This window comes from Symsagittifera roscoffensis, chromosome 6 (assembly GCF_963678635.1).
Source record: "Symsagittifera roscoffensis chromosome 6, txSymRosc1.1, whole genome shotgun sequence".
NCBI classification, from domain to species: Eukaryota; Metazoa; Xenacoelomorpha; order Acoela; family Convolutidae; genus Symsagittifera; species Symsagittifera roscoffensis.
In genome coordinates this window covers 54162007-54189862 of record NC_087067.1, presented here as the reverse complement: position 1 = coordinate 54189862, position 27856 = coordinate 54162007, and the positions used below count along the sequence as shown (strand labels likewise).

The following is a 27856-nucleotide window of genomic DNA, read 5'->3' as shown; positions in this document are numbered from 1 at the left end:
GATGAATTGATGGATAAATAACATTCAAAATAGTTTTTCAAAGCTCATTTTTCCAGAAATATTAGTTTTATTAGAAAAAAACATCGGAAGGAGGGGATGGTGGAATGGTTCAGTTAAATTTTTATTACAATTTGTTGCAGCATAATTCAGTCGGTTGTTTTACAGTTTGATTCAACTACCTATTTCACAGCTTCCTATTTTCAACTTGTTTCAAAGCAACTTTTTGTTCTTCATCGTCAATTTGCTCGCCATTGTAACATGCAATTAGCGATACAATAGTTTTCAAAATTTCAACTATAAACATAGAATTTATGAAATGTGTATAGGGGGAAAAAGCCCTAGTTTCCCTTGTATTGCCTTGTAGCCAGTAGCGGATTTAGGGAGGGGGGATGGGGTCTGACACCCCTTTTTCAGGGATTCGACCCCCTGCCGACCCTTTGTACTATTTTGAGATATCTATTTTCGGCTGACTGACCTTAAAATTTTTCTAAAGGCGCCTACTAAAAAACGCGATTTTTCGGTCGAAATTTTCCAAGAATTGCCTAAAAACGCATTTTTTAGTCTTTTTTTTCAAAAATTTGCCTGCGTCGCAGAAAATTTGTTCAAATAAGGGTCTTTATAATGGTTTGGGAGTGCTCAAAATCAATTTGGTCGACCTAAAAAAAAGTGGACAAAATTTTCCCCTCCTCGAGAAATTCCTAGATCCTTGCCTGCTTGTAGCATTGTTTCGAATCTGATAGCTGATGACGACGACGCTGATGAAGACGATGGATATGACGACAAGCAATCACAATAAAACGGTTCTTCATATCTTGTCCTGCACATCAAATTCGATAGCTCGGCTACATTTTCATTTTCGTCTTCAATTCTTGCATCTCGAAAAAATCGCAATAAAAAATTCAACTTTTTCTTAAAGCGCCTTCTATGATTTCTGTTATTGACTATTACGTGAACACGGCACAGTACTCGGACTCTTGATATCGCATTGTAAAGATATTGTAGATCATGCTCTTTCCGATCGAATAGAATCAAGATAATGTGACAAACGGTAAACTCGGTAGACCCAATAACTAAACACATAGGGTAACTTTGGCAGAAGGAAAAAAGGAGGCGTGGATACTTTTGTTCTAACTTCTTGCAGAAGATAAATGATGGTTCACTCTTTTTGAAATGAGACCCCTTTATTTTATTTGAGCAGTCACACGCTCTACAAATCGAGTTGCATTTCCTAATGAGGTTGGTGAATTTCAATAGGTCCCAATATTCATTGGACCCAAAATAAAAAATCAGTCGCATAAGTCACAAAATTTGTCTGAATTCTGATTGGTTGAAGTTTGAGCCAAAAACTAGATAGAGTGATTGTTTATTGATCAAATATTTAAAAACAAGCCAATTAATGGGTAGGACTCTGGGCTGCAATAAGGCAAATGTAACGAGAGTAAAAATGCATATAAAATTGACCAAAATATAAATGCCTTTAAGATCAGTTGGCCGAGCGCCCTAAGCTTACGTACCGGCTATACTGATTTGTCAGGTGGCGTGGATACAAATCTCCCCATACCCTAGCCTTTAAACATGTTAACCCGAGGAGTTGCTCCGAGTTAACCAGAAGAACAGTTGCTCCGAGTTAACCAGAACAGATTTGGACAATTGCTCCGAGTTAACCAGAAGAATATGGCCGATGTTACCGATTAAAAAGTATGTTCGAAAAATGTTTAAATTATGGATTTCCAGAGTTATTTTGCCGAAAAGATGCTCATTAATTCAATTGTTTGAAAATCGATATTTTTTACGATTTCGGGAGACTTACGCGCGCATTTTGGCGCCCCTAATGGGACCATTAGTGCCCTTAAATTAGAGCGAACAGTTTGTTCTCGTCATTATCGAGTGTTGTCGAGTGAAGTTGTTGGGTCTCGAGTGTTGCTTTTGGGACTCCATTGTTGCTGTTGGGATTCGAGTTTAGCTGTTGGGACTCGAGTGTAGCTGTTGGGACTCGATTGAAGCTGTTGGGACTCGAGTGTAGCTGTTGGGACTCGAGTATTGCTGTTGGGACTCGAGTGTAGCTGTTGGGACTCGATTGAAGCTGGGACTCGAGTGAGCTGTTGGGACTCGAGTATTGCTGTTGGGATTCGAGTTTAGCTGTTGGGACTCGAGTGTAGCTGTTGGGACTCGATTGAAGCTGTTGGGACTCGAGTGTAGCTGTTGGGACTCGAGTATTGCTGTTGGGACTCGAGTGTAGCTGTTGGGACTCGATTGAAGCTGGGACTCGAGTGAGCTGTTGGGACTCGAGTATTGCTGTTGGGATTCGAGTTTAGCTGTTGGGACTCGAGTGTAGCTGTTGGGACTCGATTGAAGCTGTTGGGACTCGAGTGTAGCTGTTGGGACTCGAGTATTGCTGTTGGGACTCGAGTGTAGCTGTTGGGACTCGATTGAAGCTGGGACTCGAGTGAGCTGTTGGGACTCGAGTATTGCTGTTGGGATTCGAGTTTAGCTGTTGGGACTCGAGTGTAGCTGTTGGGACTCGATTGAAGCTGTTGGGACTCGAGTGTAGCTGTTGGGACTCGAGTATTGCTGTTGGGACTCGAGTGTAGCTGTTGGGACTCGATTGAAGCTGGGACTCGAGTGAGCTGTTGGGACTCGAGTATTGCTGTTGGGATTCGAGTTTAGCTGTTGGGACTCGAGTGTAGCTGTTGGGACTCGATTGAAGCTGTTGGGACTCGAGTGTAGCTGCTGGGACTCGAGTATTGCTGTTGGGACTCGAGTGTAGCTGTTGGGACTCGATTGAAGCTGGGACTCGAGTGAGCTGTTGGGACTCGAGTATTGCTGTTGGGATTCGAGTTTAGCTGTTGGGACTCGAGTGTAGCTGTTGGGACTCGATTGAAGCTGTTGGGACTCGAGTGTAGCTGTTGGGACTCGAGTATTGCTGTTGGGACTCGAGTGTAGCTGTTGGGACTCGATTGAAGCTGGGACTCGAGTGAGCTGTTGGGACTCGAGTATTGCTGTTGGGATTCGAGTTTAGCTGTTGGGACTCGAGTGTAGCTGTTGGGACTCGATTGAAGCTGTTGGGACTCGAGTGTAGCTGTTGGGACTCGAGTATTGCTGTTGGGACTCGAGTGTAGCTGTTGGGACTCGATTGAAGCTGGGACTCGAGTGAGCTGTTGGGACTCGAGTATTGCTGTTGGGATTCGAGTTTAGCTGTTGGGACTCGAGTGTAGCTGTTGGGACTCGATTGAAGCTGTTGGGACTCGAGTGTAGCTGTTGGGACTCGAGTATTGCTGTTGGGACTCGAGTGTAGCTGTTGGGACTCGAGTGTAGCTGGGACTCGAGTGTAGCTGTTGGGACTCGAGTATTGCTGTTGGGACTCGAGTGTAGCTGTTGGGACTCGATTGAAGCTGTTGGGACTCGAGTGTAGCTGTTGGGACTCGAGTATTGCTGTTGGGACTCGAGTGTAGCTGTTGGGACTCGATTGAAGCTGGGACTCGAGTGAGCTGTTGGGACTCGAGTATTGCTGTTGGGATTCGAGTTTAGCTGTTGGGACTCGAGTGTAGCTGTTGGGACTCGATTGAAGCTGTTGGGACTCGAGTGTAGCTGTTGGGACTCGAGTATTGCTGTTGGGACTCGAGTGTAGCTGTTGGGACTCGATTGAAGCTGGGACTCGAGTGAGCTGTTGGGACTCGAGTATTGCTGTTGGGATTCGAGTTTAGCTGTTGGGACTCGAGTGAGCTGTTGGGACTCGATTGAAGCTGTTGGGACTCGAGTGTAGCTGTTGGGACTCGAGTATTGCTGTTGGGACTCGAGTGTAGCTGTTGGGACTCGATTGAAGCTGGGACTCGAGTGTAGCTGTTGGGACTCGAGTATTGCTGTTGGGATTCGAGTTTAGCTGTTGGGACTCGAGTGTAGCTGTTGGGACTCGATTGAAGCTGTTGGGACTCGAGTGTAGCTGTTGGGACTCGAGTATTGCTGTTGGGACTCGAGTGTAGCTGTTGGGACTCGATTGAAGCTGGGACTCGAGTGAGCTGTTGGGACTCGAGTATTGCTGTTGGGATTCGAGTTTAGCTGTTGGGACTCGAATGAGCTGTTGGGACTCGATTGAAGCTGTTGGGACTCGAGTGTAGCTGTTGGGACTCGAGTATTGCTGTTGGGACTCGAGTGTAGCTGTTGGGACTCGATTGAAGCTGGGACTCGAGTGTAGCTGTTGGGACTCGAGTATTGCTGTTGGGATTCGAGTTTAGCTGTTGGGACTCGAGTGTAGCTGTTGGGACTCGATTGAAGCTGTTGGGACTCGAGTGTAGCTGTTGGGACTCGAGTATTGCTGTTGGGACTCGAGTGTAGCTGTTGGGACTCGAGTGTAGCTGGGACTCGAGTGAGCTGTTGGGACTCGAGTGTAGCTGTTGGGACTCGAGTGAAGCTGTTGGGACTCGAGTGTAGCTCTTGGGACTCGAGTATTGCTGTTGGGACTCGAGTGAAGCTGTTGGGACTCGAGTATTGCAGTTGGGACTCGAGTTTAGCTGTTGGGACTCGAGTGTAGCTGTTGGGACTCGATTGAAGCTGTTGGGACTCGTTTGTAGCTGTTGGGACTCGAGTATTGCTGTTGGGACTCGAGTGTAGCTGTTGGGACTCGAGTGAGCTGTTGGGACTCGAGTGTAGCTGTTGGGACTCGAGTGAAGCTGTTCGTACTCGAATGTTGCTGTTGGGACTCGAGTGTAGCTGTTGGAACTCGAGTGAGCTGTTGGGACTCGAGTGTACCTGGGACTCGAGTGTAGCTGTTGGGATTCGTTTGTAGCTGTTGGGACTCGAGTATTGCTGTTGGGATCGAGTGTAGCTGTTGGGACTCGAGTGAAGCAGTTGGGACTCGAGTGAAGCTGTTAGGACTCTAGTGAAGCTGTTGGGATCAAGTGTAGCTGTTGGGACTCGAATGAAGCTGTTGGGACACGAGTGTAGCTGTTGGGACTCATTTGTAGCTGTTAGGACTCGAGTATTGCTGTTGGGCCTCGAGTGTAGCTGGTGGGACTCGAGTGAAGCTGTTGGGACTCGAGTGAAGCTGTTGGGACTCGATTGTAGCTGTTGGGACTCGAGTATCGCTGTTTTGACTCGAGTGTAGCTGATGGGACTCGAGTGAGCTGTTGGGACTCGAGTGTAGCTGTTGAGACCCGAGTGTAGCTGTTGAGACCCGAGTGAAGCTGTTGGGACTCGAGTGTAGCTGTTTGGACTCGAGTGTTGCTGTTGGGACTCGAGTATTGCTGTTGGGACTCGAGTGTAGCTGTTGGGACTCGAGTGAGCTATTTGAACTCGAATATTGCTGTTGGGACTCGAGTGTAGCTGTTGGAACTCGAGTGAGCTGTTGGGACTCGAGTGTAGCTGGGAATCGAGTGTAGCTGTTGGGACTCGAGTGAGCTGTTGGGACTCGAGTGTAGCTGTTGAGACCCGAGTGAAGCTGTTGGGACTCGAAGGTAGCTGTTTGGACTCGAGTGTTGCTGTTGGGACTCGAGTATTGCTGTTGGGACTCGAGTGTAGCTGTTGGGAATCGAGTGAGCTATTTGAACTCGAATATTGCTGTTGGGACTCGAGTGTAGCTGTTGGAACTCGAGTGAGCTGTTGGGACCCGAGTGTAGCTGGGAATCGAGTGTAGCTGTTGGGACTCGAGTGAAGCTGTTGGGACTCGAGTGAAGCTGTTGGGACTCGAGTGAAGCTGTTGGGACACGAGTGTAGCTGTTGGGACTCATTTGTAGCTGTTAGGACTCGAGTATTGCTGTTGGGACTCGAGTGTAGCTGGTGGGACTCGAGTGAAGCTGTTGGGACTCGAATGAAGCTGTTGGGACTCGAGTGTAGCTATTGGGACTCGAGTATTGCTGTTGGGTCTCGAGTGTAGCTGTTGAGACTCGAGTGAGCTGTTGGGACTCGAGTGTAGCTGTTGAGACCCGAGTGAAGCTGTTGGGACTCGAGTGTAGCTGTTTGGACTCGAGTGTTGCTGTTGGAACTCGAGTATTGCTGTTGGGACTCGAGTGTAGCTGTTGGGACTCGAGTGAGCTGTTTGAACTCGAATATTGCTGTTGGGACTCGAGTGTAGCTGTTGGAACTCGAGTGAGCTGTTGGGACTCGAGTGTAGCTGGGAATCGAGTGTAGCTGTTGGGACTCGAGTGAGCTGTTGGGAATCGCGTGTAGCTGTTGGGACTCGAGTGTAGCTGTTGGGACTCGTTTGTAGCTGTTGAGACTCGAGTGAAGCTGTTGGGACTCGAGTGTAGCTGTTGGGACTCGAGTGAAGCTGTTGGGACTCGAGTGTAGCTGTTGGGACTCGTTTGTAGCTGTTGAGACTCGAGTGAAGCTGTTGGGACTCGAGTGTAGCTGTTGGGACTCTAGTAAGCTGTTGGGACTCGAGTGTAGCTGTTGGGACTCGAGTGTAGCTGTTGGGACTCGAGTGTAGCTGGGAATCGAGTGTAGCTGTTGGGACTCGTTTGTAGCTGTTGAACTCTAGTATTGCTGTTGGGACTCGAGTGTAGCTGTTGGGACTCGAGTGAAGCTGTTGGGACTCGAGTGAAGCTGGTGGGACTCGAGTGAATCTGTTGGGACTCGAGTGAAGTTGTTGGTACTCGAGTGTAGCGGTTGGGACTTGTTTGTAGCTGTTGGGACTCGTTTGTAGCTGTTGGGATTCGAGTATTGCTGTTGGGACTCGAGTGAGCTGTTGGGACTCGAATGTAGCTGTTGAGACTCGAGTGAAGCTGTTGGGACTCGAGTGTAGCTGTTTGGACTCGAGTGTTGCTGTTGGGACTCGAGTGTAGCTGCTGGGATTCGAGTGAGCTGTTAGGACTCGAGTGTAGCTGGGACTCGAGTGTAGCTGTTGAGATTCGTTTGTAGCTGTTGGGACTCCAGTATTGCTGTTTTGATCGAGTATAGCTGTTGGGACTCGAGCTGAGCTGTTGGGAGTGCAGTTGTGCCGAGTCGTGAGAGAGAAAATTGTAAGAAACCGTTGGGAATTGAGTGGAGCTGTTTGGACTCGAGTGTAGCTGTTGGGACTCGTTTGTAGCTGTTGAACTCTAGTATTGCTGTTGGGACTCGAGTGTAGCTGTTGGGACTCGAGTGAAGCTGTTGGGACTCGAGTGAAGCTGGTGGGACTCGAGTGAATCTGTTGGGACTCGAGTGAAATTGTTGGTACTCGAGTGTAGCGGTTGGGACTTGTTTGTAGCTGTTGGGACTCGTTTGTAGCTGTTGGGACTCGAGTATTGCTGTTGGGACTCGAGTGAGCTGTTGGGACTCGAATGTAGCTGTTGAGACTCGAGTGAAGCTGTTGGGACTCGAGTGTAGCTGTTTGGACTCGAGTGTTGCTGTTGGGACTCGAGTGTAGCTGCTGGGATTCGAGTGAGCTGTTAGGACTCGAGTGTAGCTGGGACTCGAGTGTAGCTGTTGAGATTCGTTTGTAGCTGTTGGGACTCCAGTATTGCTGTTTTGATCGAGTATAGCTGTTAGGACTCGAGCTGAGCTGTTGGGAGACCAGTTGTGCCGAGTCGTGAGAGAGAAAATTGTAAGAAACCGTTGGGAATTGAGTGGAGCTGTTTGGACTCGAGTGTAGCTGTTGGGACTCGTTTGTAGCTGTTGAACTCTAGTATTGCTGTTGGGACTCGAGTGTAGCTGTTGGGACTCGAGTGAAGCTGTTGGGACTCGAGTGAAGCTGGTGGGACTCGAGTGAATCTGTTGGGACTCGAGTGAAATTGTTGGTACTCGAGTGTAGCGGTTGGGACTTGTTTGTAGCTGTTGGGACTCGTTTGTAGCTGTTGGGACTCGAGTATTGCTGTTGGGACTCGAGTGAGCTGTTGGGACTCGAATGTAGCTGTTGAGACTCGAGTGAAGCTGTTGGGACTCGAGTGTAGCTGTTTGGACTCGAGTGTTGCTGTTGGGACTCGAGTGTAGCTGCTGGGATTCGAGTGAGCTGTTAGGACTCGAGTGTAGCTGGGACTCGAGTGTAGCTGTTGAGATTCGTTTGTAGCTGTTGGGACTCCAGTATTGCTGTTTTGATCGAGTATAGCTGTTGGAACTCGAGTGAGCTGTTGGGACTGGAGTGTAGCTGGGAATCGAGTGTAGCTGTTGGGACTCGAGTGAGCTGTTGGGAATCGCGTGTAGCTGTTGGGACTCGAGTGTAGCTGTTGGGACTCGTTTGTAGCTGTTGAGACTCGAGTGAAGCTGTTGGGACTCGAGTGTAGCTGTTGGGACTCGAGTGAAGCTGTTGGGACTCGAGTGTAGCTGTTGGGACTCGTTTGTAGCTGTTGAGACTCGAGTGAAGCTGTTGGGACTCGAGTGTAGCTGTTGGGACTCTAGTAAGCTGTTGGGACTCGAGTGTAGCTGTTGGGACTCGAGTGTAGCTGTTGGGACTCGAGTGTAGCTGGGAATCGAGTTTAGCTGTTGGGACTCGTTTGTAGCTGTTGAACTCTAGTATTGCTGTTGGGACTCGAGTGTAGCTGTTGGGACTCGAGTGAAGCTGTTGGGACTCGAGTGAAGCTGGTGGGACTCGAGTGAATCTGTTGGGACTCGAGTGAAATTGTTGGTACTCGAGTGTAGCGGTTGGGACTTGTTTGTAGCTGTTGGGACTCGTTTGTAGCTGTTGGGACTCGAGTATTGCTGTTGGGACTCGAGTGAGCTGTTGGGACTCGAATGTAGCTGTTGAGACTCGAGTGAAGCTGTTGGGACTCGAGTGTAGCTGTTTGGACTCGAGTGTTGCTGTTGGGACTCGAGTGTAGCTGCTGGGATTCGAGTGAGCTGTTAGGACTCGAGTGTAGCTGGGACTCGAGTGTAGCTGTTGAGATTCGTTTGTAGCTGTTGGGACTCCAGTATTGCTGTTTTGATCGAGTATAGCTGTTGGGACTCGAGCTGAGCTGTTGGGAGTGCAGTTGTGCCGAGTCGTGAGAGAGAAAATTGTAAGAAACCGTTGGGAATTGAGTGGAGCTGTTTGGACTCGAGTGTAGCTGTTGGGACTCGTTTGTAGCTGTTGGGACTCGAGTATTGCTGTTGGGACTCGAGTGAGCTGTTGGGACTCGAATGTAGCTGTTGAGACTCGAGTGAAGCTGTTGGGACTCGAGTGTAGCTGTTTGGACTCGAGTGTTGCTGTTGGGACTCGAGTGTAGCTGTTGGGATTCGAGTGAGCTGTTAGGACTCGAGTGTAGCTGGGACTCGAGTGTAGCTGTTGAGATTCGTTTGTAGCTGTTGGGACTCCAGTATTGCTGTTTTGATCGAGTATAGCTGTTGGGACTCGAGCTGAGCTGTTGGGAGTGCAGTTGTGCCGAGTCGTGAGAGAGAAAATTGTAAGAAACCGTTGGGAAATGAGTGAAGCTGTTTGGACTCGAGTGTAGCCGTTGGGACTCGAGTGAAGCTGTTGAGACTCGAGTGAAGCTGTTGGGACTCGAGTGTAGCTGTTGGGACTCGAGTGAGCTGTTGGGACTCGAGTGTAGCTGTTGGGACTCGAGTGAAGCTGTTGGGACTCGAATGTTGCTGTTGGGAATCGAGTGTAGCTGTTGGAACTAGAGTGAGCTGTTGGGACTCGAGTGTAGCTGGGACTCGAGTGTAGATGTTGGGATCAAGTGTAGCTGTTGGGACTCGAGTATTGCTGTTGGGATCAAGTGTAGCTGTTGGGACTCAAGTGAAGCTGTTGGGACTCGAGTGAAGCTGTTGGGATTCGAGTGTAGCTGTTGGGATTCGAGCGAAGCTGTTGGGACTCGAGTGTAGCTGTTGGGACCCGTTTGTAGCTGTTGGGACTCGAGTATTGCTGTTGGGACTCGAGTGTAGCTGTTAAGACTCGAGTGTAGCTGTTGGGACTCGAGTGCAGCTGTTGGGACTCGAGTGAAGCAGTTGGGACTCGTTTCTATCTGTTGGGACTCGAGTATTGCTGTTGGGACTCGAGTGTAGCTGTTGAGACTCGAGTGAAGCTGTTGGGACTCGAGTGAAGCTGGTGGGACTCGCGTGAAGCTGTTGGCAATCGAGTGAAATGAAGAAGCGTGACCCGAATGCCACAATTTTCCAACCGTCTGTTTTTTCGTTCGAGGGCTGCCCCCAGACCTTCTTTAGAAGCATCAAGCATCACATTTCACATTGGTTTCCAATTTTTGTGAAAATGAGCGTTTACCGTTATCTCAAAAACTTTTTCCTTAACCAATTGAAAAAAAATTTTCGTGTTTTTAATTTCATAATTTCAGATAAAGCTTTTTGTTTTTCCGAGTTTAAACTGATCTCAAAAAGCCAAAAACAATACCGCCAAACCTGGTATGAAAATTGTCACATGATGCACCAATTCAAGGTAAGACTTGAGCTATTTTTTTGCTCCAGTTGACAGTATTTTTGCAATGAATTCAGTTTTCGATTCCAGGGGCTTGATACCAAAATTTAACGCTTTAAAATCCAGTCATTCAATTTCTTCGCTTGCAATTTTGCATTTCTGTAAATTAACCATAAACTATTAGTCATTTAGTCGTTTCAAACAGTATTTCACCTTATTAATATGATCTTCTTTTACTAAGATCTAAATTACCTTTTTCAAATGTTTCGAAATAAATGCCAACTTGACTGATTTATTGTTTTTTCACAGTCGGGATTATAGGTGAAAATTGTTTGTCGGAGCATTTTTTTAACTTACATTAGTACCCAATTTTTTCCAGTCTTTTAATTTTATCCACTAAACTATCTTACAAGAAAACTGGAGTTCACCGTCCCTATTGATGTGTAGGTTTGAATTGCTCAACTTTGATTTGACAATAAATCCTTTCGCTACCCCCTTTTTTGAATATAGCCTCAAAAAATTCTTCGCAAACCTACTTTTAAGCGCATTTTTGTCTTTTCCAATAGTTTATTGAAACTTAATTCATCTTTTTTTTTGCCATTGGTAATTTTTGAAATATTTTCAAGCCAAGACCTTGGAAGAAATCGCGGCCTATAATTAGCGTCCTGTTTTTGTCAACCACTGTCCAGAAATAGTCTCTCACCACCCAACCGTTGGATGCAAAATCTCCTACCAGTGTGCCGTGATTCTGGTTGTCATGTTGGTTGTAATCACGTAGTACCCTGTATGTTGCCAAAACGTTCGCTCAGAGTTTTCACTAACTATTGCTGCCATATGTCGTAGTGCTTCAACTATCCACTAGAAATATAAAATCCTTTTTACATACTCGCTGCCGTATCGCTTTTTTTCTGTGTTTGTCGGAAGTACTGTAAATACCCCTAACTTCACGCGTTTTGTAATGGAATCATCCTTTGATTCCTCCGCTAATTTTGACTCTTTGGTCATATCATCAATTGCATTTACACCACAATCATCCGATAATCTGTAATCAAAAAAGTGTAATTGCTTCTCTAACTCTATCAGACTTGTTGAATCCTCATCATAGTTCCTCTCAACCTCAACGTTGTTTTGTTTTTTCTCATCAACACGATAAACCTTGCCACGGAACGAAGGTCTCGTTCCACTTCCGCCTCTCGACGATCCTCGTACTTCTCTACCTCTCAAGTTAGCTTTAAATTGGCCTGTTTGGCCCCGCTCTTGCACTTTCTACCTTGACACGCAACCGGGCAAACCTGGTGATGCTCTACTGGCCACGAGTTTCCACATGATTTGCATGACTTCCCTCGACAACTCCATTAAATCCTTACACGTAGTTCACATCTCCGCTCACAATTTTCCATATCAGCCATTATCTCGGATAGATTTGATGTTTTTATGTTACTGCTCAAACCGTATTGCGTACTCTGGTGTCCTTTCCGGAGTCATCTCTTTCTTCATGAGTTCAATCATTGCGTTTTTTCCTGCACCGAACTCACAATGTTCTGTCATGCCCTTCAGGTGACAGAAGAACTGATCCAATGTTTCCCCTTTTGCTTGTTTACGTAAAAAAAGTATCTTTCGAACCTTCGGTTTCTCAGTTTTTGGAAAACCACCTCCATTTACTACCAAAACGTCCTCATTGTAATAGAATCGTTGCTGTTATCCTTATTCGGATAACACTTCTAGATATGGTTCTGTCTCTTTCTTTCTAGAGAACAAAAAACGATGACTTGGCTTTTCTCATCGCCATCACCCGTGTAACACTATCGCATAAAACTCCTACATTGCTAACATTTTTACATTTGTTCTCCCACCTAGTTTTAGGCAGCATTTCAAATGTTACGATTTCTAGTATTCGTAGACTTTTCGCCATCTTAGGTTGGCTCCCCTACTAGTGCTGTTGTAAAGTGACTGTAGTCGGTTTCGGTCCTAATATTGTAATCAACGTTAGGCCTTTTTTCGCAAACAAAGCCAACTTTAAACAATTGCTCCTTCTAACACATAACGATAATACCACGACAGAGCCAGTTACCGCCGGTAACCGACCGCGCGCTCGTAATATGCCATCGGGCTGCCTTTTAACCAGAGTCACTTAAGTAGTTCTTAACCAATTGAAAAAAAAATCGGCACTTACGCGACTACTTTTCATTTTTGGGTCTAATGGGACTGATTTTCAGTTTAAAACCTTAAATACGCGGTGCTAGGCAAAAGAGACAAGGAGACATTATAAAATGAGTTTTGAAACATGTCAATTGAACAGATATCCGACCAAAAAAAACTGGCCGGCTAATTCTGTCCTTAACTGTGTCCAATCTGGGATTCTCTTCCACAAATTTTAAAACCATTGGCACTGTCGTTAGCGTTAACGTCACTAAATCCATCTTTTGATTTCGATTCTTTCACCTCCCCGCCACAACGTAATTTTTGAATTCCTTGTCTTAACTTATTCCATTGTCGTCCAGCAGGAGCATGTGAATTAAACTAGTAGGAATGAACACACATTTCCAAGGATCAGTTATTATAGGTGATATTAGAGTAATCCGATAGTGGCTCAAATTTGCTCGAAAAGGTGACGTATTTTGTACAAATCAACCGTTCTACTATTCCTGACGCTCTTTGATCATCCATCGTCGATATCAAAAGTTCTATATTATTAGCTTCAGCAAAGGTTTTCACCGCCAATCTTGTGTGGCATGTCGCTTGATCAACTCTTATCGCCCAAGGAATTCCATGTAGTCTAATATAAAACTCGAAGAATTGGAAAACGTTACCACTGTTTGCGTTCTTGAAAAATTTTTATGTACAGAACTTAGACTACCGATCAACCTCCCATAGAATTTGGACTTCACAACCTTTTTCATGAATAATTGTTCGCATAAAATCAATTTGGAGCTCTTCGTTCGGCTCTTTCAAATTGTCCAGCGGCTTAGCGTTTTTTTTTGTATGATGGTTTTCAGGTTCTTACCAAACTTCGTGCATGGTTTGCACGCTGAGGACTTGAGTACGATGTCCATATTCTTTCTGCTTGGCCCGGGTGGCCTGAGTAAAAGACGTCCACTACTACTGGTTGCGATTGATTTGGGTTGCAACTTTAACATCAACCACGATTATCCCACGTCTCACAATCCCTCGTTTATTCTTGACTTTTGCGTGACATCCCTCCTCTTTTTTATGAGGACGCAATCCAGCACTTCTCTTAGCTCTGCGTGTCGGTTAGCGAGGGCAGAAACTACTTTTCAGTTAAAAAAGTTTGCAATTTTTTTATCTCCAATGGAACTGATATTGTCAGCTTTTCTCCCTCTTTGTGTTCCTTCTCGTATACCATATCTACTATCGACTTATGATTTCTCTCCTCTGATTTATCAGCTTTTCAATCTCCCGCAACAGCGAACAACTTCTCTTTTCTGCTGTGGCTTTTGAGCCTCTCTCTCTTCCCCAAAGGTTGTTTTGTCCTGCGTCACACTTCGAAACCGCTTCCGCTTTTCAATTCTTTTAGCTGATTTAATTTTTCTTTCCTCCCGCTTTGCTGCAATAATTCTATTTCTCATTGGAAAATGTTCCGCTTGTATCACTTTTCCTGACTTCTTCAATTTTATTATTTTCCTTGGCCTAGTTCTTTCATTTTCAGTGAGGTAGTTCGCATAGTCAAACAACTTCGCATTGTTTTTTGGGTAAGTTCCGAAAAACTCGGTTTTTGATTTCCTATTTCCTGGTTCTAGTTGATCTTGCAAATTATCACTACTCTGATAGTGCTGGACGATATCATTTTTATTTTCAAAATGGCTAAATTTAGAACGTTCACAGCGCGGTACGCTATTTTTCGCGCATTTTCTGATTTTTATTGTCATCGCATTCATTTGATCAATCACAGTTGAATAACTAGTGTTGTAACTTATTTCCATGCTCGTTTTCAAACCGCAAATATGCCTCGAACTACCCCTCGATTGCTTATCAAACTATTTGAAAGTACGAACTAAATAACTAACTGAGATAAATCGAGCAACAACAACTACCTTGTCAGTTTTCGAGGGTGGCTTTGCTTCTTTGTTCGCAGGGTTAGGTTTGAGTACATTGAGTAACGCTTTATGGTATTATAAATAAAAAACCTTGAGTAACGCTTTATGGACCTTACAAAAAAAACCAAAAAAGCTCGATAGACAATACAACACCCATTATATCCAGCTTTTTGTAATTATACTCCATTTCGACCAAAATGAGGAAGCGTGACCCGAATGCCACACTTTTCCAACCGTCTGTTTTTTTTGTTGGAGGACTGCCCCAGACCTTCTTTCAAAGCATCACATTTCACTGTGGTTTCCAATTTCTGTCAAAATGAGCGTTTACAGTTATCTCAAAAACTTTTTCCTTAATCAATTGAAAAAAAATTTTCGTGTTTTTAATTTAATAATTTCAGATAAAGCTTTTTGTTTTTCCGAGTTTAAACTGATCTCCAAAAGCCGAAAACAATACCGTCAAACCTGGTATGAAATTTGTCACATGATGCACCAATCCAAGGTAAAACTTGAGCTATTTTTTTGCTCCAGGTGACTGTATTTTGCAATGGATTCACTTTTCGATTCCCGGGGCTGGATACCAAAATTTAACGCTTTAAAACTCAGCCATTCAATTTTTTCGCTTGAAGGTTTGCTTTTCTGTAAACTAACCATAAACTATTTGTCATTCAGTCGTTTCAAACAGTTTTTCACCTTATTAATATGATCTTCTTTTACTACGATCTGAATTACCATTTTCAATTGTTTCGAAATAAATGCCAACTTGACTGATTTGTTGTTTTTTCACAGTCAGGAATATAGGTGAAAATTGTTTGTCGGAACATTTTTCAACTTACATTTGTACCCAATTTTTTCCAGTCTTTTGATTTCATCCACTAAACTATCTTACAAGAAAACTGGAGTTCACGGTCTCTATTGATGTGTAGGTTTGAATTGCTCAACTTTGATTTGACAATAAATCCTTTCGCTACCCTTTTTTGAATCTAGCCTCAGAAAATTCTTCGCAAACCTTCTTTTAAGCGCATTTTTGTCTTCCCCAATAGTTTAATGAAACTTAATTTATCTTTTTTTTGCTATTGGTAATTTTTGAAATATTTTCAAGCCAAGACCTTGGAAGAAATCGCGGCCCATAATTAGCGTCCTGTTATTGTCAACCACTGTCCACAAATAGTCTCTCACCACCCAACCGTTGGATGCAAAATCTCCTACCAGTGTGCCGTGATTCTGGTTGTCATGTTTTTTCACGGTCAGGAATATAGGTGAGAATTGTTTCTCCGAGCATTTTTCGATCGAATTACATTTGTACCCATTTTTTCCAGTCTTTTGATTTCATCCACTAAATTATCTTGCAAGAAAATAGGAGCTCACCGTCCCTATTGATGTGTAGGTTTGAATTGCTTTGATTTAACAATAAATCCTTTCGCTACCACCTTTTCGAATATAGCCTCAGAAAATTCTTTGCAAACAATTTTTTAAGCGCCTTGTTGTCTTCCCCAATAGTTTAATGAAACTTAATTTATCTTATTTTGCGGTTGGTAAATTTTGAAATACTTTCAAGCCAAGACCTTGGAACAAATCGCGACCCATAATTAGCGTCCTGTTATTGTCAACCACTGTCCAGAAATAGTCTCTCACCGCACCCAACCGTTGGATTCAGTATCTCCTACCAGTGTGCCGTGATTATGGTTGTCATGTTGGTTGTAATCACGTAGCCCCCTGTATGTTGCCAAAACGCTCGCTGAGAGTTTTCACTAATTTTTGCTGCCATATGTCGTAGTGCTTCAACTATCCATTAGAAATATAAAATCCTTTTTACATACTCATGGCCGTATCGCTTTTTTTCCTTGTTTTCTGAAGTACTGTAAATACCCCTAACTTCACGCGTTTTGTAATGGAATCATCCTTTGATTCCTCCGCTAATTTTGACTCTTTGGTCATATTATCAATTGCATTTACACCACAACCATCCGATAATCTTTAATCAAAAAGTTGTAACTGATTTTCTAACTCTATCAGACTTGTTGACTCCTCATCATAGTTCCTCTCAACCTCAACGTTATTTAGTTTTTTCTCATCAACGTGATAAACCTTGCCACGGAACGAAGGTTTCGTTCCACTTCCGGCCCTCGACGATCCTCGTGCTTCTCTACCTTTCAAGTTAGCTTTAGATTGGCCTATTTAGCCGCCACTCCTACACTTTCTACCTTGACACGCAACCTGACAAACCTGGTGATGCTCTACTGACCACGTGTTTCCCCATGATTTGCATGACTTCACTCGACAACTCCATTAAATCCTTGCACGTAGTTCACATCTCCGCTCACGATTTTCCATATCAGCAATTATCTCGGATAGTCTTGGTGTTCTTATGTTACTGCTCAAATCGTATTGCGTACTCTGGAGTCCTTTCCTGAGTCATTACTTTTCTCATGAGTTTAACCATTACGTTTTTTCCTGCACCGAACTAACAATGTTCTGTCATGCCCTTCAGGTGACAGTAGAACTGAACTTTAAACAATTGCTCCACCTATCCCACACCATGGATTGCAGTGCTATCTGCTTGTCCCAAAAACTCGATATGTTAAGCTGATTCTATGCGTCCAATGGTAATTTGCTGGCTGCGTCAAGAAGTAAGCGTTTTCTACGGCTGTGATGTGAAACATTACTTAATGGAGTCAAATTCTTATTCCTTAAACTCAACAATAACATGTACTTTCAAAGTTAATTCAATCTTATAACATACTATTTCAGATCAGATCGTAACGACCTCTAAACAATGTGTTCTCGAACTTAGTTTGGCCAAACACCAGTCAACAATTATTTACAAGAAGACACGATTTAGGACAAGAATCTTTAGCACAAAAACTAGATCTATTCTAGCGCATAACGATAATACCACGACGGAGCCAGTTACCGCCGGTAACCGACCGCGTGATTGTATTGTGCCATCCGGCTGGCTTTTACCGAGAGTCACTTCAGTAGTTCTTAACCAATTGAAATGGTTTGGCCCTTTTGTAACTGCTTTTCATTTTTGGGTCTTATGGGACTGATTTTCAGTTTAAAAACTTGAATAAGCGGTGCTAGGTATAAGAGACAATCAGACATTAAAAAAATTAAGGCATAAGACAACACATGAGTGTTGAAACTTGTCAATTGAACAGATATCCAGCCAAAAGAAAGAAAATTAAAAATGTAAATCGAACTAAGTTTTTCCATTAGAAAAATGGTAAGAGAAAGTACTGTCGGTCTGCGTGATAATGATAAAAAACGTTTTTTTTCCATTTCATCAAAAAATGGTTTTTGTGTTTGTTTAGGGATCAAATGGATGAAAACAAAATTTTCGATTTGGATTGCTAACTGCTTTCCAATAGAACCATCTTGTAACCTTTTGGTGACCATTCCAGTGGGAGTAGTAGGATCTACTAAAGTTGCACATTATTTAAAAAAATTTCTGTAATGAGCTCAATTCGTGAATGAGTTCGTTTTTTTTTGTTCGACTGCCCGGGTGGACCTCCATAGACCGAAAATGCTTAACGTACAATTCCCCAAGGAATTGTTCTTATTTCTCCGGAAAACCTCTTCCACCACACACACACACACAAACGGGAGAAATAACACACACACACAAACGGGAGAAATAACACACACACACACACACACACACACACACACACACACCGGAAATAACAAGCGTCATTTCGGCAAAAACTTTGTCTCAAATTGTCATTTTTGTAGTTCATAACAACCAATAACACGAGATATTTCAGCGCTGATTCTTTGAGCGTGTGTTTCAATTTCAGACTTTGACAAAATACGGTTCTGAAAGACAAAAACCTGTCAATGAATTTCGCCAAGCTCGTTTTATGCACTAAATTAAGAAGTTTTACTTAGAAAACAGGGTTTTTTATGGGGTGTTTGAACACAGTTACGAAGGGTCGGCCGAATTTCCGGTCATTAGCGTAGCCAAACGGCATTTGTATTTCTATTTCGATGCAAATGTATTTCATTTCATTATGCAGTTACGTTTTTATTCTACGTTTTTAGTTCGCTAATTTAGAGCTTTTATGGTTCAAACCTACTCTCTATTCAGAAAATTCTCCGTCCCCAAAGACGGAAGAACCGGAGCGAGTTTACCGAGATACCATACAAAATGGCCCGTTAAGGTCCTAACGGTTGCTGAATTAGTGATGCCATCCTTGCCGTAGTGCAACGCATTTACCCGGCCTATCGGGTTGGGGCACTACCCATTAGGCCGGGTAACTGCGTTGCACTAGGGCAACGATGACATCGCTCGCTCAGCAATATTTGGGATCTTATCGTACTATTTCATAAGGCATCTCGTTAAACTCTCTCAGGTTCTTCCAGTTTTGGGGACAGAGGGTTTTCTCAATAGAGAACAAGTTTGAACCAAAAAACTCTGTAAATTAACGAACTAAAAACGTAGAATAAGAACGTAACTGCATATTAAAATGAATTAAAGTTATAACGAGGGCTGCTGGAATCGTCGATCTAAGCGAGATCAACAATCCGTAAATCACTACTCGAATCGGCATACCAGTTCGAGCGCTTAATCAAGGAAAGTACGTACTCATTTAGCCAACGCTGCCAAATAGCATTTGCGTAAGCTTGTGCTCTCACATATCGCATTCGGTGGTCGAAATTTTTATCAAGAATTAGCGATGGAAACCTAGGAAACTGCTAGCTCAAGAGAAAATTTAGGCAATAAAGCTTTCAAATCATTTTAATCGGGACCATCGGGAGTTGTTGGAAGGGCAGTTAGCGATTTCCCCCTTAAAAACGTGGGATACCTCGTCCATTACCTTGTGAGTACCGTTGATTGCGTAGAAAACTGTAACCCTAATATTTCCAAAGAACCGCAAGTATTTCCCATTTCATTTAATCCCCCTATGCACTAACAAGGAGGGATCCTGATTAGTTCTTTTTTTGACGCTATTCAGAAGTTCTTTCTCCGCAACATTGCGGTTGGTACAGTTGTCTGACCACAAAACTCTTGTAGTACTACGTCGTGCAATACATCTTCCAATACCCATGACGTGAGAGCCGGCGTCCGTAGACGGAACAATTTCGATGTGTACGGCGCAGGTATTCATACAGGTGAATTGAGACGCCATCTTTTCTCACTACAGCGGCGAAGAGTCACAATAAATGGACCAACATAATCCACCTCAAAATTACTTATGGCTGTTGGTGGTACGCAAGCCGTGCGACAAAGAGGTCTGACATCACGGGGTGTAAGGTTCATGTCTTGCGTTTTCTGCATTTGAAACAACACAGAGAGTAGCTCGCAGACCCAATACAGCAAAATCGATTTGTAGTTTAGACCAAAAGCAAATGCTGATGGTTATGGTTAAATTGCAATTGCCTCAGAGTTATTTCCACAAATCCATGATGATGGGATGCTTAGTTTTGAAACTTCTTTTGGCCAAGCGTGGAATCTGCCTGGTGGTACGAATCATGCCACCAATGTCAATCAAAAATCAGTAGCCTGCTAGAACACTAGGAATTTTTTTTGTATGCCAGATCAAACGTGTTTGAAATCAACTGGGAACACTTCAGATTGTTCCAAATGTAGCACATTATCTTTCGCAATTTCTAGTTCGACCGGTTCGGTGATTTGATAAATAGGTCCGTACGAGCGCCTAATCAAGGAAGGTACGTACTCATTTATCCAACGCTGCCAAAGTTGACAAAAAAATAACAAAAAGCAAAAGTATCGCTGTAGTTTTTTAAAACTACTATACTTCTCCCAAACGTGCCCTGACAGGTTCGCGTTGAATTGTCTATGGTATCGTCCACAGATGTTTTCAGCGGGTTTTAGTAACAACATCCAGAATCAGATTGAAAAGCTAGTTCTTTCCTAACAGGAAAAATTGAGCCCTGGCCCAACTGCTTTCTTTCAGGCATTCTGCCAATTTTCCGCGTGTTCTAGTGTCCGCAAGATTATCTCCACTATTCGCATGTAAACTTTGATCCAAAGTGATGAGGTTCTGTATTTCGCAAATACAGTTTTCAAGGAAAGACGGTAAAGCCACTGTAACACCGTGCTGCTCTCATTCCTCAAAAAAGTGCGGGTTAACTTGTAACTGCCCTTATTTTACCAAAAACGAAAGCATGTTGATTTTGTTGATCTCAATAATCCGGGCACGAAGAAAACCAAACGCGCAAAGCACGTCTTGAGAGCTATCACCAAACACAGGGAGTTCTCATTGATCAAATGAATTTGTCAAGCAGCACCGTGAAATGACTAGTTTTCCCAGGACATGTAGATTCGAAAGTTACAAAATGATTTAATTACGGAGCGCTTCTGATCATCCCATTAATGACCAGTTATGTACCAAATGTCTTTAAGAAGCAGTAGCCACCGAACCAGCAGGGTCAAAGACCGAGCAAACATAACGGAGAACAGTTCGTTGCGTAACGAAATTTTGACACTCACATTTAACTCTACGACTAACTACATGAGAGTCAATTTCAAGGTTCAACGTTAACTCTATACCTGAGAACTCAAATAATTGCTGCCATTCGAAACCTCCCTTACTTTTGCAGTTACAACAGTTGAAATATTAACAACAAACGTGGTAGGACGTTACCAATTTGAGGAGGTTCACCACTCTCAGAACGTCGTCGCAATTGTCTAATGAATGCAAGTAATCATCCATGTAGAACCTAGTAAGTACTGTTCTAGATTACTCAGGAAAAATTCTAACTTTATCTCTATCTGTTACTGAAGTAGGAACTTTACGCGCGTCGAGGAGTCTCAATCACTGAAGAACTTCTAACCGATATGGCGACCTTGCGCCACATAAAGAGCAATGGATCATTTGGAGGATTCCAGCTTGGAGGAACAAACCTTCAATGTTCGCGGAGACGGTAAACTGTTTTTGACGGGCGCCCATATGAACGTGTAACCAATTTTGCTGTGACTACGGCCCAATTAGCAAAAAATAACTCAGTGAGTTGCCTAGAAGTTGTCACGCGCCATTTAAAACCCTACAAAACTTACCGGCTTGTTTGAGATGAGGGCAGGATGATGAGGAAAAACCATTTATGGGCGAAGCGAAGCTGCAGCTTGTGCGGTTAAAGCGGAATAACAAAACTTTTATTGTCTCAGTGTTAACCTTTATTTTTCAAACACAAATTTTTTTCTATCCTTTTTTCAAAAGTTTTGTTTGTCAGCGCTGGGTATTGCTTGTTGGGTAAAAAAAAATGCTATCTTCAGCCCATAAAACTCCTACCCATTAACGTTCACCATCATGGTAAGTTGTTGATTCAAGAAGGTTTTCTAACTCATACTACGCTTTAAGTTGACTAACAAGTTCAACGTCTTCATCATTGAACTTGAAACAAATTGACAACAATCCGGACGATGGGGAAGGGGGTCCACTCAAACCCATCCTACTGGCAGACAAGCCATTAGAGTTTTCCTATTCCTATTATGAAAATAATCAAAGGGGCTTATGTGGTGATAATAGTCCTGACCAACTACCATTTCAATATCCGAATGAGACACCAAACTGGCTTTTTTGGTTCCAAGTAGGGGTAATTTTCTTTGAAGGCCGAAAAATTACCCTTTCGAGACCCCACATTAATTTCATCCTTCATGTAAGCGGTTACATCAAAACATGAACCAGTCTTAGTTTTGTCACCGGATGCTGTGACCTTCAATAATTGACTCGACAAACACTTGCTGAATTAACCTATAAAGGTTCAAACCAATTTTTTTTCGGACAATTTTATGCGGCAGAGGAAACTTGGTGAAAGCCGGGAATGATTGCTCAAAGAATCAACAAAACAAGAGCGTTATCGGTTTTTGACTCAGATAACACACTCAGATCTGTAACGTGGAGTATACTTTTAACAACCTGCACGGATGTGGAACAAGGAGAGGTTGATTTTTCCGCTGGATTTTTATCAGTTAGAAGACATATTTTTCTCCATTCAAGGAGAAAAAAAATCTGCACCATGCAAGAGTAAGTTTGGCACATTTTGCATTCGGGTTTGTGCATTTTCGAGCCTTTAGGCAATTACGGATTATGCTTGCAGACAGGAAAAATTTAGTTATTATTCCTCGGAAATTTTGCCCTCCCTTTGATTAGGTTTTTTTTAAGACATTGCTGCCTTATAACGAATGTTTACCAGCGCAATGCGTGCAGGCAGGATATTGAACCTTGTTCGGCTTAGCACTTGATGCAAAAATTGGGGTAGCAATTTTTATTTTGACGGGTTCCTCGGTTTTTGTTTTGCAGAGGAAATTTTCATAAGCTCAATCGTTTTGGCTTTTTTTTTCAACCAATTGTTGAAAATAGGGATATTAAGGCAAAAAAAACTGCGCTTGACCGTGTACGACGACGAAGACTTCTTCATTTTCGGAGGCAAATTAATTAAAACTTGACTCAAGATAGCGGTTGCTTCAGAATGTCGTCACACGACAACGATCGAAGCCCACCAACAAGACGGATAAAAACACAAGCAAAGTTGATAATGCTTTCTAAACTGTGCTTTTTAACTGATGGAACGCAGTTAAATTTTTCAAGATCTGCGCTCTCGAAGGTTTGAGTTTACCCAAATTTTCATTCAAAGAGCCTCAGTGCATCCATGTACATCCGATCTGAATACGACAAGTCCGCAATTGCCAAATTAGCTTTTCTGTTAAAACTGTTTTTCGATAAGTCACCTTGATGTCATCCGAGGGATTGAATTGAGAGTCAACAGGCTAGGTCTCGAACAGATATCGATTGCGTTGACGAATCAACATAATTGAGTACAGGTTGATATAAGTCAGATACGACCAGACTCGAAACATACGTCTGATGAACAGATGCATGGATCCGAAACGTTGATTGCAAGGGTACTAGCTCATGAGCAAGAGTGGGAAAAAAGTTCAACCGCTATTGTACGCGAACGTTAAATATTTTGGAAGGGTAACTGATGTAATCCACTCAAATATATGCGACGTTTCATTTGACTTTAAAGGGGTACAAATTGCGGTGATCGAGCTTACAGTTGAAGGAAACCACGAAGCGTGATATGTTTTGGAGAACTGACTGAAGTAAGTGGGATGACCTACAGGGGGTACTGCTACAAGAAATGAAGTAAGAAGAGAAAAACTTAAGCACCACAGTGACGAAATATTTTCATTGCTAAGACAAACCGCCTCATTCGACGTTACAAACAAAAATGACACCCACGTTGGTGTTATACTGAATCGTATTTAATCCAGAAGTGTATGCGCTCGGTTCGGTTACGGTCGCTACTGTGTTCAAATTCGGCACAATTTTCAATCAAAATTCTGCGCGTACACCTTCTGTTTTCATAGGAGAACTTACCATGCTATCAAACCAGAAAACATAGTCAGAGTCATCTTCCAGTTCGGCTGCAGCTGTTTTGATTTTAAAGATTTTAACAATTTTCCTAGCGGATTTGTACTTCTCCAAACTTTTGCTTAGTTTCTGGCTCTTGGTATTGAGGTTCTTGCTAGCTCATTGATGCTTCATTTGTCTCTCGACCACTTCTGTTCTCAAATTGGCTATTATCAATTCTTTTTTCCATTTCTAGAAGTAATAGAGATCAATTTACTCTGACCCGATAATCTAGACTGATGTAAATTTCGAGATCTTATGTAAGCTTTCAAAGAAGCCGCTGCCTCAAACGGGATGAAACAAACCTTGCTTGCTCCTCAACTCCTACATAGTTCGTAGCTTTTTGTGGTACCCCTTCGTGACGTTTTGTCACAAGGTGAAGCCACTGTTCCATTTGCTCACATCATATCCCCATAGTAGCTGTTTCGGCAAGTTCAATGATCTTATTACTAATAAAAAAGCCTTTTCCAGGAATAACAATGCATTTGATGTAGTTTTCAGAAAAAAAAATACGTTTTTTGTTCTCTGTGCCTTTTCGATTGTTTTTGTGAATATTTGAGAGCTCAGTTTCTATATTACGCTGACACTCAAATTGTTTTGTAATTTTCGGCCTAACTTCTGGTCCCTTTTAACAAATTGTTACAATATGCTTTTGAATTAAAAAGAGTGACGTATCAAACTTCAATTCAATGCAAAAGCAAACGAAGATTTCAAAGCACTGTAACACAATTACAACATTTTATACGACAACTACAATACCAATTCTCTTGAGCGCCTGACCATACACTCAGTATACCTCGGCTAGGTGCTTCTGCAAAATGGCTAAGATGAGAACACGTTGCTTATCCTGAGAATATGTTGCGCAACTGCTCATCCTTACATTTATTTTTTATTATCAAAAACTTTTAGTTTCTCTATTATTTCCTCAAATCTGGTGCAAAAACGGAGCACGATGGCACTAACTTTTTGCTCGATGAGGTTTAAAGATAACTAAACTTTTTTCTACAGACAATTGAAGTTATTGCAGCGATGCCTTTTAACTGAGTTATGTACGCCTTCGTACCAAATCGCGATGTAAAAATGACCAAAAAACCAAAACAGTGTAAAAATGACTCAAATTAATGATGTACTGTCATATGGGGATTAACGGCGTTTGGATTAAAACTAAGACCAATATGGCCGAGTTAGCATCAGCAAATTAAGTCGATTGAAGCGGGTAGTTTTTCTAGCGCGTGAAGCAAAGAGCCTGCACCGAGAATGAAATTCATTATTGGTTTTATACTAAAAAACCTGTCGCTGCGGATTTATTAGTTAAGCAAGTTTTTCGAATAGGTTAAGGGGGCTTCGTATAATTTAAGACAAAATCAATTTAACCACTAGGAGAAAACTTGAGGTCGCCGGTTCGCAAACTAATTAAACACTTAAGTTAAGAATCAGTTCAGATTGCTATCCAGTTCTGGCAAAGCTATTAATGTTTTTAGACAATAATTTTCTGAGATTTAAGAAAAAAGTATATTCTTTTTTAGGAGATCTGAAAAAATGCGCTTAAAGCGATTTCGAAAGCTTCAAATACAGAAGAGAACTTTAGTTGAGGTTTAAGAAATTTCAAGTTTTTTAGGCTAAGCTTTGTTTTTTCAATTCGAACGATTAGAAATTAGCAATAAAAAACACTTTTCAATGATAGATGTCAGTATTTTGCCACTATCATTTTCCACCTTTGTACGAATCGCTATCATGTTTAAAAAAATTAGCGACTGCTCAAGATTATGTACCAAACTGTTTTTCAATAAAAAGGCGCAGCTGATTTGGGAATCCAGGCAAAATTCGGAATACTGATCATTTTCCTTGTTTATGAGCTTGTCCACGAAACAGTGATAGTAGTTTTGTGTTACTTCTTCTGGTAACCGGTATATCTTTACAGTGATTTGAGGTCCATGAATGAAGTGTCCATGTTTTGGGATGAGTGAGAGTTGTGGTATCAGTCCATCTCTTTCTATCCCATTAGACCGTTTATACTTCGCATTTTTCTCACCGAGCTGAATGAGCTGTGAAACTATGTTGTGTGTGTTCCTATAGCTCCTTCCTAGCCAATGAGTTTTGAAGTTTCTTTCCTTTTCCACTGTGGCAAGCCATTGTTGTAAATCTGAACGATACAATTGGCTTTCTTGGGTAAAATCCGCTACCAAGCAACTCCAGCCATTTGGTTGCCAGCCAGCTGGCAACCAGCCATCTGGTTGCCAATAGAAATCATCATCTTGAGAATCGTCTGCGAACAAAAGCAGCTTCAGTTCAGGGGATTCAGATTTTGCCTTTGAATTAAAATCACGATAATTTGATGGATATCCATGGCAGATGATGATGTTATGCTCTGTGAGGAAGTTGTCATCAAACTTTTTCAAGTTTTCCTGTTGAAAACCATATTCGTAAACTTTGATACCAGCTCGTTCAACAATTTCTGAATAGCTAGCTAGTTTAAAGTCACTTTGAAATAAAATAAAAACTTTAGTGCCGGGTTGAGTCAAAACTGTGTGAACAGCTTTAGCTAGGAGAACAATCGTCTTTCCGGACCCAGCAGCCCCAGTGATTAAAATAGGGTAGTTTATATCTTCAAATGCAATTCTTTGCTCATTTGTTATGTAGTTCAGTTTTAGGCAGGTTTCGAAAATGTTGATATTTTTCACCACAAATGGCGGATCTTTGAATTCACTTGTTTTGATCACTGATGGGTTTGGAGGACTATTTTTTCCTCTGAATGTGATTTCTGAAGTTCTTAATTTACGATCAATCTCGACGACACATTCTTTCAAACTAAGAAGCCTTTCGTTGACTTGTCCCTTATGCGAGGCAAATAATCGCAAAATTGCGCTCTGTAATTTTGTTATGTCACCTGAGAGCGTTTTGTTTCCAATAACACTTGATCCTTCGTTTTTTATATTCGCCCAAATTGTGTGGAATTCTTTGAAATCATCTTTGTAGATGGCATGAATGTTTAGGGGGAGGTTTTGTTTGTCAATGTTGGGTTGGTTTTTTCGTACATTTGGGAAGGCAACAAAACGGAAAACGCGGATTTCCGAACAATTTCCATTTTCTGTTTGAGTGGAATCTAAAATTTTCTCAAGGAGTTTCATTCCTTTCTCAAATTGTGTAGTAGCTTTCTCAATAGCACCCAGAATTGGATGTATTTTTTTCGAATTGTTTGCTGATGATCGAGATAGCGATGAATCTTTGACTTCGTTTCTTGAATCATTAAGAGCGACTTCAGTGCTTTCCTCTTTGTTGCCATTTAGCTTACTCGTTGTGGCTTGAGGTATTAATGGATAATTGGCTTCGCTCCTCAGTTTATTAGGACTAACGTCAGCACTTTCCTCATTGCTGTCATTCGTTTTGTTGTCTGGCTTAGTCTGAGCTAGTGATGGATTCTTGACTTCTATCATTACTATGTAATCAGGTCCGAATGCAACAAAATCATGCTCGCCTTCATCTGCGTGCGCGTTTTTACAGTTAGGCTTTATCTTAGAGCGTCTGCAGGTTTTTCTATCATGATTTGAGTCCCAGATTGTAAACTGGTCGTGGCTGTATTCAAAACTATGAAATACCATAAGGGGCTCCTTTAATTTTTCAAGTGCTCGATATACAACTACCTCGGCTTCATAATCTTCCTGTTTTTGTATTTCAGTAGCGATTGCATCGTTGTCTTTTTCTGCATCATGAAAGATCTGCTTAAAACCCAATAGACCGGTTGTTCTAGTCCATTAGTTAAAATACTTAACTGACACTATTGGGACAAACCATTTCTACTCACTTTTCAGGTCCTTATATCTCTCCAGCAAAGATTATTTATGTTCTGTACTGCCAAATTTCTTACTGTAATTCACATATTTTTCACCGTTTTCACAAATATAAGTATTTAGTTGTTAAGAGTCTGAAACAAAATGTTTCCTCTTTTAATAAAAAGTTGAATTGTTGTTAACTATCAAATATTCATATGAATATTTGGCAAATCATAAAAAAATATATTTGTCAAAGAACTTAATTGAAAGAATTAAAAACAACAACAAAAGAAGAAACTTCAAAAAAAAAAAAAAAGTTTCCACTATTTGGGTTGTGTTTTGTTTCATTTTTTAAGATTATTTATCTTCAAACTTTTTAAATTAAAAATTACGTCCATT

At 42.2% G+C, this 27856-nt stretch overlaps 1 protein-coding gene across 1 annotated transcript in view; it reads right to left on the bottom strand.

Annotated features, from left to right (window-relative positions):
• LOC134847742 (uncharacterized) overlaps positions 1 to 27402 on the bottom strand; it is a 28071-nt gene extending 669 nt beyond the window's left edge. The window contains exons 1-2 of the mRNA XM_063864940.1: positions 25460 to 27402; positions 711 to 1179 (exon numbers count right to left, since the gene is read on the bottom strand). Of these exons, the coding sequence (XP_063721010.1) occupies positions 711 to 1179; positions 25460 to 27286 (2296 nt within the window). The 5' untranslated portion in view covers positions 27287 to 27402. The remainder of the gene's footprint in view (positions 1 to 710; positions 1180 to 25459) is intronic.
• Between the last annotated feature and the right edge of the window lie 454 nt (positions 27403 to 27856).